The sequence below is a fragment of the Sander lucioperca genome, chromosome 5 (genome assembly GCF_008315115.2).
Source record: "Sander lucioperca isolate FBNREF2018 chromosome 5, SLUC_FBN_1.2, whole genome shotgun sequence".
Classification (NCBI taxonomy): domain Eukaryota; kingdom Metazoa; phylum Chordata; class Actinopteri; order Perciformes; family Percidae; genus Sander; species Sander lucioperca.
The window spans coordinates 43607946-43627420 of record NC_050177.1 but is presented as its reverse complement, the minus strand read 5'-3'; the positions used below and the strand labels follow the sequence as shown (position 1 = coordinate 43627420).

General features: G+C 40.3%; 1 protein-coding gene across 2 annotated transcripts in view; it reads right to left on the bottom strand.

Moving 5' to 3' along the window:
* LOC116038912 (calsyntenin-2) overlaps positions 1-19475 on the bottom strand; it is a 257904-nt gene that overhangs the window by 40103 nt on the left and 198326 nt on the right. For both annotated transcript variants that reach the window (XR_004897414.1, XM_031283622.2), the window contains exons 6-8: positions 15335-15520; positions 13294-13551; positions 11904-12025 (exon numbers count right to left, since the gene is read on the bottom strand). Coding sequence is in view for 1 of the 2 variants with exons in the window: in XM_031283622.2 (XP_031139482.1) it covers positions 11904-12025; positions 13294-13551; positions 15335-15520 (566 nt within the window). In the remaining variant the exon portion in view is untranslated. The remainder of the gene's footprint in view (positions 1-11903; positions 12026-13293; positions 13552-15334; positions 15521-19475) is intronic.

Genomic DNA, 19475 nt, shown 5'->3' with positions numbered 1-19475 from the left:
TTTTGATTTTGCCTGAGTGATGTCTCACAGTTACTTGTGAATGTGTAGGTGTTTACTGCACATGAACACTAGGGATGGGCGATACCACACTTTTAGGATTCGATACGATACCGATACTTTTTCTTGCATTTTCATCGATATCGATACCGATACCGTTAATTTCTTATTGGCAATTTTTGTCAGTAAAAATATTATTACATTTAAGACAAATCACAAGACAAATACAGACCATTGCCACAGGCACATAGTAATTTAAGTAAGTAATCTAAAACAGCTGAAAGTGATGCATACACCCCCAATTATTATTTTTTAGTTTATATTGATATTTTTAGGATAAGGAAATCAATGCCAAATGAGTAGCGTGAGTATATCGATCTATCGATACCACAGGATCGATACGCCCATCCCTAATGAACACTTACCTGCTTATGTAAATTGTGCACACACAAACACAGGTTTTGCAGATTCTTAATTCTCTGCAAATGCTTATCAAGAGCTCAGGAGAGGTGTTGATTTGTGGGACAGCAGCCTATTATCTATCAGAAGCACTTCCTATTACCTTGCATGTATCGATTATACTTTCCTATGAATAGAACAAGTCTATCGCAAACCAGGAACAGGAGGGAACAAAGAAAACAAAAGTGCTAAGCAGATAAGAAGGAAAAAAAAAGCTGGGCAGAGAATGTTTAAACCCAGCAGGAGGACATTTTCAGACTGCCATTAAATCTAATAGAAAACAAAACATATTGAACATGCACTTACAGCAGAATGGTTTGATGTCTGGTGTAAATAAAATGGGTAGCTACACTACCTCTCCCTCAAATGGTTTTAAACATCCACTGTTCCATCTGATTTTCACCTAAAAGTAGCCGCTGGTTTTCAGAGTATGCCATTGTTTTACAGTGCCAAGAAAAGAGCAAATAAATAAAAGTCCTGCTATAATTGTAAATCGATTTGTAACAAGTCAAGACAGGACATAGGTGGATATATGAAATGGTGAATGGAAAGCATGTTGAACAATGCATTACAATACAAAAAAGGCTATTTCACTTCAAATGCTGTGGTTTATATATTAACTAAACTCTACATCATTAGTTTGTCAGCACATGTACAGTCTTTTTTGCTAAAGGTTCTAGCTTTCTAAAGCACACACTTTTTCTTGATGCTAGTTTTGGGAACATTTTGGCCCCAATACAATATTTTGGATCCAATGATCCCCATGAGTGTTTTGCTTTGGGTCTGTTAGCAAACAGAGAATATTCAGTTACAGAAACTGGGATTACTTTATTTCACCCCAGTTGATCCCCAGTAGGAGACTCAGCTGAGCATGGCATCTCTGTAGCTGAGCCACAAATTCTAGCTGTGTACTTGAACTGTGAATTATCAACTGTGTATCAGTATCTAGTCTTTGAGCACTAATAGTGATATCTTTGGACAGGTTGTAAACAGGCAATATGTTGGGCTTGTATTCAGTATTTTTAGATTTGAGTTGTGGCTGGATGGCTGGGATGGAGGGATTCTTCCCTCATATTAGAGGTAGATGACATGAACCGAACGATCTAATTAGGCCAATAATTAGTTCAACATGTGTCCGTCCTTACAGTATTACCCTCTCTTTTTTATCACCTTCTCCTTATATTCTCCAGTCCAGTCTGATATTGTATGAAAATCCAAAAATGCTACAACACTTTAAACTGTACACATGTTGAGTCTGGAGGGTGTATACAAAGTCACTACACTTTTAAGCTACATTTAAAGAAAAAGAGTCATAGCTGGGCGTTAAATGATGGCCATGGCAAACAGACCACATTAAGCCATCTAACGTTTATAAAACCATAGGAACTAACTGGCCTTAAACTTTTCTTCTTAACTTCCCAAATGGTGATATGTGTGTGATGTTCTAAAAGGTTGTTTATACAAAAGGAGGGAAAACTTTTGATTGTTTTAACATTTCCTATATGAGTAAATATCATTCTATAGAGAAGCTAAGTAGGTCAGATCCGCTTAAGGTCACTTCCTTTGTGGTTTTGGCTCCACTGTTTATAGAAAATATGCCATAGCAACAGGTAGTGTTAGTATGACATTGGCATAATAATTTTAAGTAGTGCACATTTAGTCTATTTTTAAGTAGTGCACATACAGTCTCCACTTGCACATAGTGCTGCTAATAATTGCACTAAACCAGTGTCACATATATTCATAGATATTTCCATGCTCACCATTTCAGAACCACGTCTGCACATGGAAATTTCTGCTTAGAAAAATAATCCTAGGCTAGCTTTATTAAGCTTGTTAAGTTCCAAAGAAACCTTTCTGTTGTATTTTAGATATAGATGCAGTGGTATTTCTGCTCCTGAATTCTGGTGGTGGACAGTAAGAAAGTGCAGGCATCATAGTATGTAGGAGGTAAAAATGCTGAGTCCATGTAAGGCCTAAATTCATTCAATGCATGCATGATGCTGGATTTGTTTGATGGATCAGTGTGGCAGACACAATGAGTCACTGTCTCCTGGAGTGTGCTTGGTGACTATATATCTTTATATGTTAGGCTACTTTAAATCCAGCAGTAGATTTCACAATAGAGACCACCGACACTCATATGCCAAATATACCAGCCCTCTACCAGGCTCACTTATTCCTCCGCCTCTCCGACTCTATCTCTTCTTCAATTCATCTCTCTTTCTCATCCTTTTCTCCTACCACATTTAAGGTCAGGGTAGGATAGGAGGTGCACAATAAATCTTCACTGCAGATTCTGACAGCCAACCTCAATCCAGGAAGTGCTTTAGCCAGTCGGAGGGAAGGGCTGCACTGCACATAAACTTTCTTTATTAAAAACTATTTGGGTAGGCAGAAAGTCTGGTGGAGAGTTCAGGAGTGTTATTTGGCCAGAAAGTAAGACAAATTGTTGGGGGGGAATAAACAAAGAAAGTGAGAGGGCGGAAAAGGCAAAGGGTAAAGAGAGAGATTCGCTGGAACGAGAGGGGATTCAGCGAACCTATTTGCTCCAGATTAATATGATGAATGGCACAGAACAGCAGTTTTTACTGTGCTGTTATTTTCTTTTATTTGGCCTTTGTGCTCCCATTTACCAGAAAGTGAAATCAAAGGTCCCCAGTTTCTTAAAAAACCTACACACAAACACCTACACACTGACTGTGGCCAACAAAATGTGTGAACAAGTGCATACAATGCACACATGGGCCTACTAGACCCATGATACACACACAAAGACCTACACACTCAATGACACAGGAACATATTCAAATATAATTTCGTACACATATTCTTAATCATACAAACACAGACTGACAGACAGCATTTCCACTCTCTAGACATGAGATATACTGTATAAGTAAGATTAAAGTCACACAAAGACTTGGATTTGATCACTAAAGACTTGACCTAAATTGAGTCTTAAAACCAGAAACATTCAAGTCTTAAGCTTTGTAACATCTTAAAACAACACAAAATGAGTATGACGGCAGGATTTGCATAGCTGAAGATCTTGAATGTTGAATTATTTGCTCTGAAACGCATTAACAACTGGAGTTGGTCCCCGGGCGCCAGACTACTTCTGCCCACTGCTCCTAATTAGCTAGGATGGGTTAAATGCAGAGGATACATTCCTTATAGGTGTATGTAAGGACATATTAAACAACTCCACCTTAGTTATGTAACAAAGCATTATTAACCCTTCTTTGAATGTTGAAATGCCTATTCATGAATGACTTAAAACTTGACTGACTTTTTATGAATTACTTGAGGCTATTTTTGGATTTTGAGACTTGACTTGGGCAACATCTTCTAGATACACAGGAAGAAAATATCAAACACACATTTATACATACAGAATATGCAGTCGTACACACACACACACACACACACACACACACACACACACACACACACACACACACACACAGCAAGGTAATAAAAGCCATTGCTCCTCCATTTTGTCTTTTAGGGGTGTCTAGCTCTGCCTATCTAAGACCGACAGTACGTCCCACTCTCATAAAGGAGAGGTATTATTATCCATGGATGGTGGGATGTGAAAGAAATACAAATGATGGAAAACTGCATGGAACAGGGTTTTGGAAAGTACGTTTGTAATAAAGGCTGATTTCATTTGTGAAACAGACTGTGATAGTGGTGGTTGAGAGACACCTCGGCAGATTATTATGAGAGAAGATCATTTTGTCTGTCTGTGATATCAAACTGAGAGGATTGCAACAACAGAGCCTGCCTGCTCTGATTACACTTACAAACCCAATTATTTTACATATTATTTTGACTCCTCACACCCTGGGTGACTGTATCAATCTCATATCTGTCTATCATCCTGAGTGTCTTGCTCATGATTGGCTTGAGTGATATTAGCAGTAAGAAATAGGACTGTTGTTGTTCTGCTGTTTACTGTTTATTGTCTGTTTCTATTTCTCCCAGCTACTCCCACTAGCGGTATATATTGGCATGTGTCTGGTCCAGTGAAAAGCCATTTCTGACATTTATTTCCTCCATCTCCATCTTTCTTCTTTTCATCTTTTCATTTCTACCTTGACCGCTGTCCCCTGAGGTGGGTCTCTCTTTCACCTAACTTTTCTGTCTCTGTCTCTACCCTTTTATCTTTCCGTGGTTATTGATTCCTGCTGTCAATAAGATCCTCCACCTGAATACAAACAGGACAATTTGCATGACTGCCAATCAATACCCAAAATATAGGGATAAATCCACTGTTTTAATAGGGATATGTGCTGTGTGACTACCATAGAGAAGATGGACATCTGATGACCACTGTATTTCAGAGGGATTCTGACACAGAAGAGCTGTACGCTCCACTTGGTGCAATTTTACAGGTAGAGTGGCATGGATGAACGTGTACAAAGTAGTCCGATGTTAGCCTCCCCCAAACTCTTGAGTGGTGCCAGTATTTGTGAGTAAAGCTGTGAGATGTTAGCCTTGAGCTGGGTAAACAGGGTGATTTTAGTCCTGACCCAGAGCTAGATGATGGCTTTGGACACAGAAAAACATCGGTGGGAGATTAATGCCTCCAACAAGTGAGGAGAGTGACATTGTGTGCCTGCATGCGTGCTGGCAAGGGGCTCAGCTGGACAGACGAGACAAGAATCTGAATGAAAATGAAAACTGTACGAGGCAAAAGTCTGCATGCAATTCAAATAGACGGTCAGAAAGACCCTTCAAAATATTGGATGTGTGTGTGCCCATCATGCTCTTTGGAGCCAGTTGGTGCATCAGAGCTCTTAATTTAGCGGGCTCTTTAGTAGGAGTCATCTATCATTCATAACAGCCCATCCCATGAGGAGGGAAATGCTGTTTGAGAGTGTGTGTGTGTGTTACAGACAGACACAGATAAGTTAAGAAACAGAAGGACTTTTTGTGCTCTCATTGATTAATACTGGACACAGACGTTGAAGTGACAAAGTTTGTTTAATTTGGGGGACTTGGCGTTTAAGGAAAAAGAAGATGCAGAAAACACAGGTATACATTCAAAAGAAATCCTTATTTCTGTTGATTGTGGATTTGCTTTTTCTGCTGTTGCAGTGATTGTTAATCACTCTCTGTCAGCTAAAAGACTACAATTTAAAAAAACGTGTAATGCATTTTATTTCACTAACTTCTGTGATGCCGTCTTTGTTGTTCAAAATTGCACCACTCTCATTTGCACATTCATTTGGTGTAAAATGGAAGACAGCTGCATGTGCTATTATGTGAGCCTGTGTTAAGCAGGTCTGAGCCTGCGGGACAGGCAGCATGTGTGAATGCTGTGTGTCTTTTCTCTCTCAGAATCTCATTCCTCTCCAAACGAGACTGATGTTGTGTGGACCTTTACTGTTTTCTTGCAAAAAAAATATTTTTTTCTTTCTTTTTCTACATAATTTCATAACCTCATCAGGTAGCATGGTCCCTAGACATGCCAAAATTTACTAAAAAGGAGTTTCTGATGACAGCAGTCAACAGCAGCACATCAGCAATTTGAAAATGCCAGATGCTCCGTGTTCAAATTGTGCTCAGGAGATGTTTGTTTTGACAATAAGCCTGGACCAGTTAGGAGGCAACTGTGGGGGAAGATCATGCCAAGTGGTTGGCAAAAAATATGCTGCTCTCCATCTTTTATTGTCATGACTGAGAATACATTCAGCCATTGTTGATGTGCACAATGGATGTGAGCTCACACTTTGAATGGCTTGGGAGCTTTTACACCCACATGTGAAGATGGGAAAGAGAGCATATGAATCAATATTAAAAGACAAACATGCTTGAATTGGTATCATAAACCTGAATTTATTTTAAGCATGATGCTAAGGCCAATGGTCATCTAGTGTTGGACTGGAGAAACTGTATTTCCTTAACTTTAAAGCTGCACTAGTCAATATTTTTATATGAACAGTGTGTCAAGTGACTATGTGTAATGTGAAAGGTGTTGTTTGTAGTGATGAACCCACAGATAATTCTGACCCCACTCTGCAGTTCCCCTCAGCTCAACTTTATGGACACTGTTGTCAGCACAAAAGCTCTACCTCTAATCTACCGAGCACAAAACAGTTAGGGACTAAAGGGCCTGGATAAACGTGCAGTGCAGTGAGAATATGAGTATTCATATTTAAACATTTACACATATTGCAGCTGTCTCACTTGCTTTACTTTCCCTGACACTATTAAGGACATACAAGCCTTTAAACCTATCATATGTACAGTACTCTGCATGGACGGTAACATATTTCATATTTCCCACTGCTGTCCACCTATAAAATCTGAGAAAGTCCCCACTAAGTGTTTGCATGATTGCTTTCCTGAAAAAGTAAGTGTTGTCCATGGGGTAGCCGGAGGTAATGATGTAACTTCTACATTCAATTTAGACTCCTGGTGGAAACAACATTTAGATCTAAATTATTATGTTGTTTTTTTCGTTCTTTCACAGATGAAAGGCTCAAGGTAACTTCTTATTGATTTTCTCCTCTCGCCAAAGTCCCTCCGTCCTGTCAGACGAGGACACAATGCAGGCTTGGTTCTAACTGTAAAACCAACATTTCCATTTATCATCTACGTGGGACACATTATCAAACTCTACATGAAAGCATTGAAACCCTACCCTCAACTAATAACCACCAGTCTCAAATGGAAATTCTACATTTTTAGGTCCTAATGGACCAGCAAGGTATCTGTCAGCATTTCATGAACCACTTACTAAGTTGCAGTGCGTTTGGCCCTGTCGGCAACCGTATATAAGTGTTAACTTACTGGTGGAATTTACTAGACCTCATCTGTGCTTGCAAGGGCAAAAGGTTCATTTACAAAACTTAAAGGACATTTCCTCGATCAATGGAATAATAAAGCTTAAGAAAGCTAAAGAACAGGAGTCTGAGGGTGGGTGTGCGAGTCACTCTTTCAGCCTCCTTCTGCCTGGACACCTGTATGAGCCAAAGGCTATTTTTTTGGACCATGCAGACTCAATCCAATTTTCTACAAAGTTATAACACACACAGGGGCATGTTCAGTACTGGCTCATGCATGAAACAGCTTCAAGATTGACAGTCTCCTTTGAGACGCCTGAATGCAATTCGCATTTAAAGAATATGAATCCACGCACAAAAGATGTTCAATACAAGCTCAAGAAAAAGCGCTTCAATGAAGTGATAAAAACCTCAGGCCATCTCTCTCAAGAATGCACACAGCACAGATAGCAAAGCTTAAAATACTGAACCACACTGAACACAATAGGTCTGTACGCATAAAGCCATGCTACCTTAACTACTCTGTGCCTGTTATTAACAGATAGTTCGCTCATTTTTTTCCAGCAGGTAAAACTAATATCTGCAACCATCTTTCCACCATGTTCCAGTCATTATGTAGCGACTTGCTATGCCTGATTGGACTGTATGAGGAAATTAATTGGACTTCTGTGATAAACCAATGTAGGGAGAGGAGGAGATTCTTCTGTGGAAGGGTTGTCTGGGCTGGAGGTATTCAGAAGTTAATTTTGTTTAAAAGACATTAGCAGATGTAGACAAAGTGGTGAGTAGACGAGGGTATATAGCAACTTAATGAAAGTTTCCTCTCATGCCCCAAGGTTTCAGAGACACCTATTAACAAGAGGGAGGGTGATGAGAGAGAGCATGCAAGGAGGAGAAGGAGATTGAGAAAGTGCTCAGGAAACTCTACAGTTTAACAACTATTGTTCAGTCTGTTTCAAAGATGTATGTGGTACCAGCATATAGAAGGCTTTATCACCTAATAAAATAAATCAATTGCGATCACTTTAGACAAAGCCATAGAATTAACTGTGTCAATCTTTTTATTAAAGCAGTCATATTATGCTCATTTTCAGGTTCATAATTGTATTTTAAGGTTGTACCAGAATAGGTTTACATGGTTTAATTTTCAAAAAACACCATATTTTTGTTGTACTGCAGTGCTCTCTCTCACTGCTGCAGCTCCTCTTTTCACCTGGTCTCTGTTTTAGCTACAGAGTGAGACCTCTTTTCTTCTTCTTCTTCTGTACTATCTTTGATTGCACTGCACATGCCCAGTAGCTCAGATGTAGATCATGTCAGATAGCTAGCTCCATAGACAATAAAAGAAAGGCTGTTTCTACAACTTCGGTCAGTTACAAGGCAGGATCAGCTGGGAGACTTCTAAATGAGGGCGCACATGTAAGTAGTTCTTTTGTAGATTATGGTGAACTTGTGTGTGTTGTAGCAGTGCTTTGCTATTGAGAACGAGGTAGCATGCTAGCGTTAGCATGCTAGCATTAGCGTTAGCATGCTAACGCTATGAGCTAATGGTTGCGGTTAGCCTGCTCGTTTCGGCTTGTGACGTCACAAGCCGTGCCGATTTGGAACAGCTCACCCAGAGACTGAAGACAGGACACATTCAGAAACTGTATCTCACTCTAAACAGAATGGATGGATTTTTTTCAAAGTTTGTATGTGTGTGGAAGCACCAGAGACACAAAAGAACACCCCAAATCCCAGAAAAAGTGATTTTTTCATTATATGGGCACTTTAACATTAAAACTGTCAGACTCCGGAATCTACCAAATTAATTTAAGTTGAATTTCATCATATGTGGCACATTAGGACACCAACTTAAAGGTGAAATTTTATGCATTTTTATCGTAGGTGAATTAAACTGTATGATACTAGAATTACCACAAACAAACAAGCTCATCTAAGTGAAAATTGCTCCCTTTGGCATCTAAACAGCATTCAACCGTTTGTGCAGGTTGTGCATTAGCTTGATTGCTTGACAGCACATGACAGGGAGAGGGAGCTGTTCTTTCTGTGCAAACAAACAAAAATTGTATAAATGTGAAAGGCTGATGGTAAAATCACTATTACAACGTTTATCACCTTGAATAAAGACAAGGAGAACACCTTTGACGCTTTGATATGGCAAATATTGTGACGGGAAGCAGTGAGGTTTATGAGGAATGTAGATTAGTTTTGTGGGTATTTGGTAGTATTGAACAAATATATAATTTGACCTGATGATGATGCTAGAGGAAAAGCGAATGGTGCACTAAAGTCAATTAATGAATGTCTGTACCAAATGTTAAGGAAATCCATCAAATTGCTGTTGAAACATTTCACTAAAAACATAAATGTCTACCTCATGGTGGTGCTAGAAGAAAAGTCAGAGGTTTACCAAAGTCATTAGAATTCATCTTCTGGGGACCGTGAATGTCTGTACTAAATGCTGTGCCAATCCATCCAGTATATATTGAGATATTTCACTGGATAAGTCAAAACTTTAACCTGCCTGTAGGGCCAGTGAAAAAGTCCATGCATCACCAAGTCAGTCAGATTCATCCTCTGGAGACCATGAATGTCTGGACAAAATTTCAACACAGTCCGTTCAATAGTTGTTGACATATTTCAGTCTGGACAAAAGTGATGGACTGACGCACAGACCGACATTGCCATTCCTAGAGCCATACCGCTAGTGTGGCTAATACAAAATAAAATGCTTGCAGGGCTGTATTCAGGATTTTAGATATACTGATGCCATGATTCCTACAAATACACATACTATAAATACAAGTATTCACAGGAATAAGTGTGTAAAATTGCCACCATGTTTAAGTTCTCTTGCAGAATGTAACTCCCACCGGGTTGCTACAACCCCCAAAAGTGTCTGAAAAATACAGAGGATGTGACCTCAGTGTCATCAGTGGTAGCTATGGCCATTAAAGTAGATGGTAAAAGTCACTTTTAACAGGCAAATATCTACTTTGTGAAAGGGAGCAGTGGGCTTTGTGAGAAATGGGGATTGATCTTTAGAATATTTACAATGTTTGAAAAGTAGCACCTTTAAAACATCATAGAAAATGTGCAATGGATAAGAATTTGATTAGAGAAACGGACAAGTGACTGATACTCTGTGGGAACCCTGTGTTTAAATTCCTCCAGACGTTTCCTCTCGCACACCATGTGTCGTCTTGAGGCTAATGGACGACCTCTTTCATGCGCTCCCCCCTAATCAAGACCAGTGATGTGTCTGATCATATTAGCCCTGGGTGCTGCATCTGGATTTCCAGACTAGGCTGCGTGTCTCTCCCATGAATCAAATGTCCTCGCTGTGTGAGAGCGGGGTCTTGGTGAGTCGAGGTGACCTGTCTGACTTTAAGATAGCATCCTTGATCAACAGCTGCCGTCTACACATGCATACACACGTCCCTGGAGAGAGCATGTTTCTGCCTCTCTTTGGTATACCTGTTTACTCAAGTATTCATTCATTTCGACAATGATATCACTCCTATACTTAACAGATTAAATATTAAATAAGAGTATTCCAAACTGATGACAGAATAGCATATTTTAACCCACAAATCAATCAATCATTGAAGTGGTGACATTTGTTTTGGCTATTTTTCGAAAACATTTTCAGTCTTGCCCTACTCAACTCAAAACCCTCCCAAAATCATGTTTGCAATAATTTCCAATTCTGATCCCATGTCAGGTTACATAGTGTTTTATCTCTGGAAATATTTGATTTCTTAGAGAAATCTTTATATTATATGTGAGGCAATGGCAGGGGAGAGAAAGAAAGTAAAAAAAAACAGCTCTGGCTATAATGAAATACTATCAGGAAAGTATTCATATCCATGGCAAATATTTATTAAGGAGTCACTAAATCCATTAAAAAGTTATTAGGAAGAGTGGGATGAGAACTGTTCTCCAAAATAATTGGGTGTTAATTAAAGGTTAGGCTTTTTTATGTTGAGGATTTCTAGTGCAGTCAAGCACTAGCAAATGTATGTACACACAAACACACATAAAACCATGTGAATGTGTTTTATGAGTCTGATGGGAAACCAGTTCTTGAGGATCTGTATCTTGATCTGTGGTTCTTACTCCCTTATCAACCTCGGAACCCATTGGCTATCTGTCTGCAGCGATTTAGCCTCTGGGGGCAATGGCCAATATTTCATGGGTTCCAGTGTAACCAGCATTTTGCCAATGCGTAACCAAACGGACTGTTAACCTGTATGCAACCAAAGCCTGCTCAAAAGTGATTGCTCAATACCACTTGGACTACAAATAGACTAAAGGCTGAAATGCTTCCGATACCATAATATTGTCCTGTTGCCTACAGATTCTGCATTCATATGCAGATATCTGTTTTTAGAGATTATTTCCTTATGCACCTTATGCCACACCCTGTATATGAACTCCATGATGTCTTCTATTATTAGTGCAAGATACAGACCAACATGAATTAAGCCACGAGTGGATGTTTGATACAAGTTTAATCCAGGCTAGAGGCTTCATTCCTGCCTATGAGATTGGCCCGAGTTGATATAAAAACTGAGGTGACTTGTGTTATGTGTCACCAAGTTCCCCTCTCTGTCCCACATGTCCCAGAGCATTACAGTGTCTTACCTGCTCCAGTTTCCAGTGGAACTCAGCCGGTCTGAAGGTGTCCACCTGGGTGAAGTCTCTCCTCAGCAGGAACACCAGGCGGCAATTATGGACATACAGGGAATAGTGATGACGGTTCATCTCTGTGGGATGGAGGGAGAAAGAGGAGTAGACACCAGGGACCAACTCATCACACCTACTCACTGTCAGGTAAAGCAGACATGTAACTTTATAAAATCTCACTAAACTGGGACAGCAGTACTGCTTTTAAAAATGCAAACTTTGTCAAGGTCATCTCACATTTTTCACTGGAAGTTTTGGGCAAAGCATGCTATGATGTTACTGCATTTGTTATGCCAGATTGTTACAGAGCTCCAAACTTAGTTTGGTGTAACAAAATTTAAACAAATGCACCTTAGGATTGTTCAAAGTATGTAATATGTATACAATAAGCCTAAACAAATGATGACGATAACACACAGCTAAACTATCACCATTGTGCTATCAATGAGGATAAGATAGACCATAATATGAATTTAATTTTCCCTATCCACTTAAATAAAGCTGATTATATGTGCAGAGGGAATATTTCCCCCTGCATGTTTATGTATGTATACATTTTCTCGGAACAATTATGCTTTGTATCCATTCTTGTTGGCCTTTATTGCCTCACTTGGTGTTGCCCAACCATTGTGTGATGGTGTAGCCAATAATTGTTGTACAAAAGCTACACCCCCAATGTCAATTGGTCATTGTCAATCGACCTCCTGACACATTGTACCTAAATCACAAATCAGAGGTTTGGTTGAGATCGACAGATCCGCTCAGTTGATTTATAGTGAGTAGTTTTGAGATTATACGGGTAGATATAGGTGGTGTTATGGTACGCTTTTTTTGTTATCAGCAAATTCCATTAAAAGACCAACACAAACAACTTCTGTCTGTTAATTCTTTACCTGCCAACTTCTAAGCTTATTTTTTCCAATAGAACTAAATATAGTTTCATTAAAAAAAGTAAAGTCTGCTGGGCACTTTAGTTTTTAACAAACGCCACTCAGGAGGTAACAGTGCATTTGTTGAAGGACTACGTTCAACTGCGGATTAATACACATCTGGTGTTCTAAGTAGCATAATGACAGCATGATGTTGTTAAGTGTGTGGACATAACAAAAACTACACAAAACTACAGTGCCCATGTTCATTATAATAAAGTCACCAAGTTTTACCACGTGGCTCATTGATGTGTTTTTGGGCAAAACATTTTTTACGTGGAATTTGTTAACAATAAGAAAAATATAGAATATTGCCAGCCTTAACCCTCAATTGCTACATTTTAACGCATATGACATGAGTTTTTGGAAATAATCCATGAATGTAAATGTCAGTCCTTGCCTGTCAGGCTCACACTCACCAGTCTTGTCAGAGTTACAGAGTAGAGTCTCCTTCTCAGCTCTGAGACCAGGACTGGGTCCGTGCTTCATCCAGGTTGCTATGGTGAACTGGTCTGTCAGATTCTGGGGTACCACCCAGTCTGGGATTTTAGCTGCCTGATGACCGTCAAACCTGAAGATCAAGTCACTGTCCCTGCCGCTGTCAGTCACAAGGGAAGCTGTCCAGTTGGTGGCAGCACTGGGGGCAGGCAGAAGGTCAGTGCTGCCCGAGGAGGCCCCTGAGGTCAACGCCGTGGGAACAAATAAGAGGTGTGACAGAAGATGTGTCAATAACAATCACAGCAGATATGCGGTGTACATTGGCCTAACCTTGGCTATGATTACTTATGAGTGAGGCAGATGGCAGGGCTTAATATGTAATCAATGGGCCGAGATGGATAGAGGATGTGGGTATTGATTCATGGCAAATGAAACTGACTTTCAAAAGGAAAGAGATGTGAGTCATTGTTCCCAAATTCAGAACACAGCTCACCACTAAAATGTGCCTCTATGGAAACAGAGAGGACATATTGACCAAGTACTATATAACACAAAGAGAAAAGACACCACAAGGACCTGGTGAGAAGGACGGCACGTGGTGTGAATCAACCAATCACATGAATTCTTTACAGACACTTTTGTTACACGATCACACCAATCATTACTGCATTGCATTGAGCCATCCTATTCCCTTTTTCCTATTCCCTTTAAAAGCAACTCCATCATTCCTTTGACACAATAACTTTAATATGTTGAGTCCTGAACAATCTTTGTTTTCATACTGTCACCTTGACAAACAGTATGTTTGCCATGTCATTCACCTTGCTCCTCAATGTATTTGACATGCCCCTACCGATCAATCTTTGCCCCTCTGTGCGACAGTGAAAAATGCATTTCATGCATTGAAACCACATTTATAAATCATTTGCAACAGCTTATGGGTGGTAATAAATCAAAGCAATATGGGAACCATGCTGTTCCGAGAAAAAATGGGTAATGTCAGAATTCACCATGTCTCCCTTGTCCGGCAAACAATTGCAACATGCATCTGTTCATTGCTGCTAATAAAACATTAGCACATTAATTGATGTTTTCCCCCATCTGTAAAGCTGTTTTTCTCTAACTCATACTCATGCCAGTGTCGAGGTTCTGACTCCAGTAATTAGATTCCGTCAGTAAATAAATACGCATCGACTTCTCCAGCACCCAGCTGCAGCATTCTCTTTGCCCGATGTCTTTGTACATTATCTCAAATTGATTGTGCTTTGAAAAAGCAATTACAATTTATTCTATTCACTATCAGATAACGATTATGAGGTGCCTGAAAAGGACTCTTTAGTGGTAAACCATGCATGCACCAGGAGCCAGGGGAGGCAGGGAGAGGATGTTATGCATTCAGATGAGCTGGAATGGGGCTTGTGAAGGCCGTTAGTCAAAGATGATGACTCCAGCCCGCCTGCTGTCAGTGCAGTGTGGGCGGAGAGGGGGCAGCGGGTCGGCTTGGCTGCTTTGCTGGCGCTCTGGGCCACGACACAGCAGCTCGGCTGCTCATCAGTCAAAGAGGAGAAAGCATGGCTGCATCTGAGGCAGCTAATGCCCTCGCTCTGTCACCTCATTAGTGACACAGCTTTAAGTTGCTATTCTAGTGCCTTCATTTAGGAAAGGGGTTTACCAGGGACAGAAGCAGAGATAAAAAACCAACATGGACCATGAGCTTTCAGATGTTGGTTAAAAAAGGGCAGAGAACAGTCCCTCAGGCCGTGTCTGACCCTGGTACTCAGACCATGGATTTCACTGATGCTTTGAGCATCAGCTTAAATTCATTTCACTAACTTTCAGTTTTCCGCCACAGTCAGAAGTCATTCTACATATCCACCACTATCCTAATAGCCACAGGTCCAACTCTCTTGTGATTTACTGCTACATGTCAGAAATACACACTCAATCTAAGATGCTTGTTATTCTGGTCACACAATATGGTATTCAAAACACGACAGAAAAGTCTTTGTTTGCAGAACCAACCACAGAGTTTCTGTAGAGATTTCTCAGAATAGGTCTCGCGGTCACAGCCTTTTCCAATGTGGCTGGTCTGTAGCTCCACTGTGGTCCTCACTGACGACAGCGGTCCGCCACAGGTCTCCAGCTGCATTTTAGGAAACAGCTGCTTACTTCCTGTTCCTGGCTCATAGTCCACTCGCTTACTCCAATCTGGGAAAAGAGGGAGATGTAAGAGTGGTGGTGTTAGAGATGGCAGAGAGGATAAATGAAACTGCAGTCTGTCATGGAAACACCAACCCTGCTACAGATGATTATCTGAAATGATATCTGATTTTCACAAGCCCACTGCTTTTGTTATTGCACGTTTTTCTGCCTCATTTTGTCCACTTAGGCTTCCATCAAAACAAGACTCCATTTCCAATTTTTCACTGTCACTAATATTTCTGGCATCACAACTCAATATCCTTTTGGCAGAATGTGCCCGGCTAATGAAATTGCTGCATTGTTTTTGGAGTGCAGTGCAGTGGCTGCATTAGGGGCAATAGTCATTATTTTGTCACTGTCGGTCCTGTCAGCTGCAAATTGTGTTTTCTGTCCGGGCAGGCTATTATTTTGTGGTATGGTGATGGTTCTGCTTTTCCCTTCATTTTTTCCAGCCTTTGTGTTGTGAATTTGTGTTTGTCTTTGCACAGTATCATCTGGAGATGAGAGAGATTGAACTGCAAAATGATGTTGCCTGTTTAGTATTATATGAGTTTTGCTTACAGTGAGCAATCTCAATTAATATCAGAGTTTTCTAACTGCATACCCATCATATCCATAAATGCTGTCAACACAGATTTCCACCATATGCTCAGTCAGAAGCCTGTCAGTCCAGTTACCTTCTGTTGTCATACATTAGCATCATTGCATCATAACTGTATGGGGCAAGTTCTCTAAGAACAAACTATATACCACTTCAAAATTAATTGGTCTCCAAACTCTAAACCATCCTATCCCATTAGTGTTGTTCATAGTACACACAAATGAGTTCCCATCTATCTATCTATCTATCTATCTATCTATCAGTCTATCTATGGAGCATTGCTAGCTAGGAGCTGGAGGCATAAGCATGAAGCCGAGCTGACTGGAGAAGAAGAAAGGGATCAGCTCTTTGTTGCTCACCAGCCTGTTAAATCTGCCATGTTCGCTTCCTCACACACTCACTACCTCATGCTCGAACACATACACATACTGAATCTGTTTTGCAGTTGATTTACCTCCTCCAGACTGCGAGCGCTGTGGGCTGCTGCAGCACTGGTACTATGGAATTGTCAGTGGTTGTGATGAAAATAGGCACAAACAATGGTGCCCGCTAAATGAGAACAAAAGCACACACAAAAAAAGAGCATGGACACAAAAGGCTCTGCTGATTTATGCATTTCTGTATCTTTTTCTCACACACATTTCTTTTTCACACCATTAATGTACTGTATGGCTATGTCTTCCTACCTGTTGATTACCACTATGTATATCATCTTATTATGTAGTCCCCTTTGTAGGTTCATGCCTCAGAGCTAGTCGGGTATAGCTCGCTGATGGTGCAAGCCATTGTCCCACGTTTTTAGAACCATAAGCAAAGACTTAAGACCCAGAGTTAAAGCCCGCAGCAATAGCTGATATTGACTTAGTATCTCAGAATACTGACTAAGAATCTCAAAGTAATGAGAAACTTTAAAATATTGTTTAGATGGAGTGTAGATGCTAGAAGAAGCTGTCAACATTCTCACTAATAATCTATTGCTACAGTGTACTGCAATGCAGCAATGAAATGAGACGGTACAAAAAAGCTACAAACATCTTTAAATCCAGTGGGTTATGTGTTTTGCTGAGTCGTTTTTTGTTTGTTTGCCTTTGTATTTGCTATGTGATCGAGTATAGGAATGCAATGCACCTTTTAGATTTAGGTTGGAGTGAGAGCGTAGCAAATGCTCTGGTAATAACATACTCCATCGACAACTGGGAGTCAAATGACCTGTCTAGGACTTGACTTTAACTCTGCCAAACTGGCCCCACACCCAAAGAGGGAGGGGAGAGCAGGGCAGAGACTGCTTAAAGATGCATTGGAAAAAAGTGAGGGAACCTGGAAGGATAAATGAGGAGTAATGGGTTGAGGACGTAATGTGCATATGTGAAGAAGGGTTGGGTAGAGTTTGGAAGTGGGTGATTAAGGTTTATGGGTTAGAGAGCATTGGACAAACATGAGGGACAGGGAAAGGTGCTGACTTTCTGAGGTGGTTTCTCTTTCATCATCTCTTAATAGTTTTTAATCTCATGGAGTGAACGCCTGTAGGCTATTTGTCTAGGCAGCGCCCAGCATCCGTTAACCAATCCTGGTACCTTCAGATATGAACATACTGTACATGCATTCTCCTACTGACTAGCTGCTTTTTGTCATTGCCACTTTGAGAAAGAAAGAGTGGGCCAATCATATAATTTGCTGACACTTTCCATGTGTCATTCCCATTTGCCACTGACTTTTAGCTACACTAGTTGAGTGGCTTAAAGGGATGGCAATGTTGGTTGGCTGGTAAGTTGGTCAGTCAACCAGTTTGGTTCACACTGAAATATCACAACAAATGTTTTATAGATTGGTAAATGGTTTAATGGGCTACAAAAAAGATGCAAAAGCATCCAAGATTGACCGACCTGATGGACCTGATTTCCCTGTGGGTGCAGTCTATTTTGTTGGTTGCTGAAAGACTGGTAGGGTATTACATACTGCAGCTACAGTAGTTGTTCCTACCCCTGTGTCTCAGAGGACATAACTTTTTTAACTCCCCATGTGTGCACTTTTGAATCTTTGAATCTGCCGCCATACACTAGGTCAGTGTATTGAATGCCACGCCTTGTGATACTGCACTAGTGCTCATTACACACAAAAGTTTACTGTAAAATGGGCCTGTGAGTGAGTGACCCCACTGTGACAGAAGCTGCTGAGGATTTTAAACAGAGGGTGTGAAGGGCACCGCCCTCAAATATAATGAAGAAGAGACCCGCTGGTATTGTGGTAAGGCAAATGAGTTACAAGGAGCATGGGTGCAGCATATCGTGAAAATAAATCACAAGACCAAGTACAATAGCAAATGTTCTTTCACACCAAAAGACACATTTCTTTTTGAGACAGGACACCTCTCCATGGTAAGACCTGAGGTAAGGGGGTGTTGAAGCCACTGAAGTAGACATATGAGCTGGTAAGGAAGAGAAAATAAAATGAACAGATACACTCTCACCACAAAGCAAAAACGGTTTACTCTTCATTTCTTAAGCCTCTGTTTAGATAAGACCCATACAAATAGCCTCATATCACTGATAAATATTTGGCAGTGGCATTTGTCTTTAATAATAGGAAGCACTGCAGCAATAAAAATGAAAAATGGTCCTTTGCTGAAAAAAACCCACTGGACTGTACTGATGTGTGTTTACAGGGACAAAACAAAGAAACACATCTATGTCTCTTTGCCCTTTTTAAATGTTTGCCAATGGCACCTTTCTTCAATGTTTTGATTTCTGGAAGATAAAAAAACAACACCCACCCTATCACCATCCTTCTCCTTGCCATAGTTTTTAAGCATTGATGTGCTCCTCTCACAGGTGGTTATAAATTAATTTAATACCAAATATCTTCTGTTAGTTAATTAAATAACACATTATCTTCCTGATACTCTGGCATCCGTATTGTGATACTTTGTGTGTTGTCACTGAAGCAGAGGTAGGTTCCTTTCTCTCCTAAAAACATTTAAATTGAAATGTTCTGCTCTGTGGTAGTTCAGCCTTTCACCAGTCTATGTCTGACATTAAAATAATAGCATCATGTTCATGTTGCTCTGTGTGTGCTTTAAAGGCTCAGACTCTATTGAACACAGCTTTATTTATTTAGGCCAAAACTCCCAAACTCGGAAACAAAAAACTAAATACGTGCTGCTGCCCCAGTCCACAGCACAACATTGCTTAGCTTCCCTGTCAGGACGTCTCTCTGCTTCTCCAAATTGGGGGCGTGCCGACCGCCATCTGCTGTAGTTTATACACTGACAATAGATAAGTACCTCATACAACCCCACTTAAAAAAATAAAAAACTATCTCTTGAGGTACATTATGCCGATAATACTACTGTACTTTTACTCA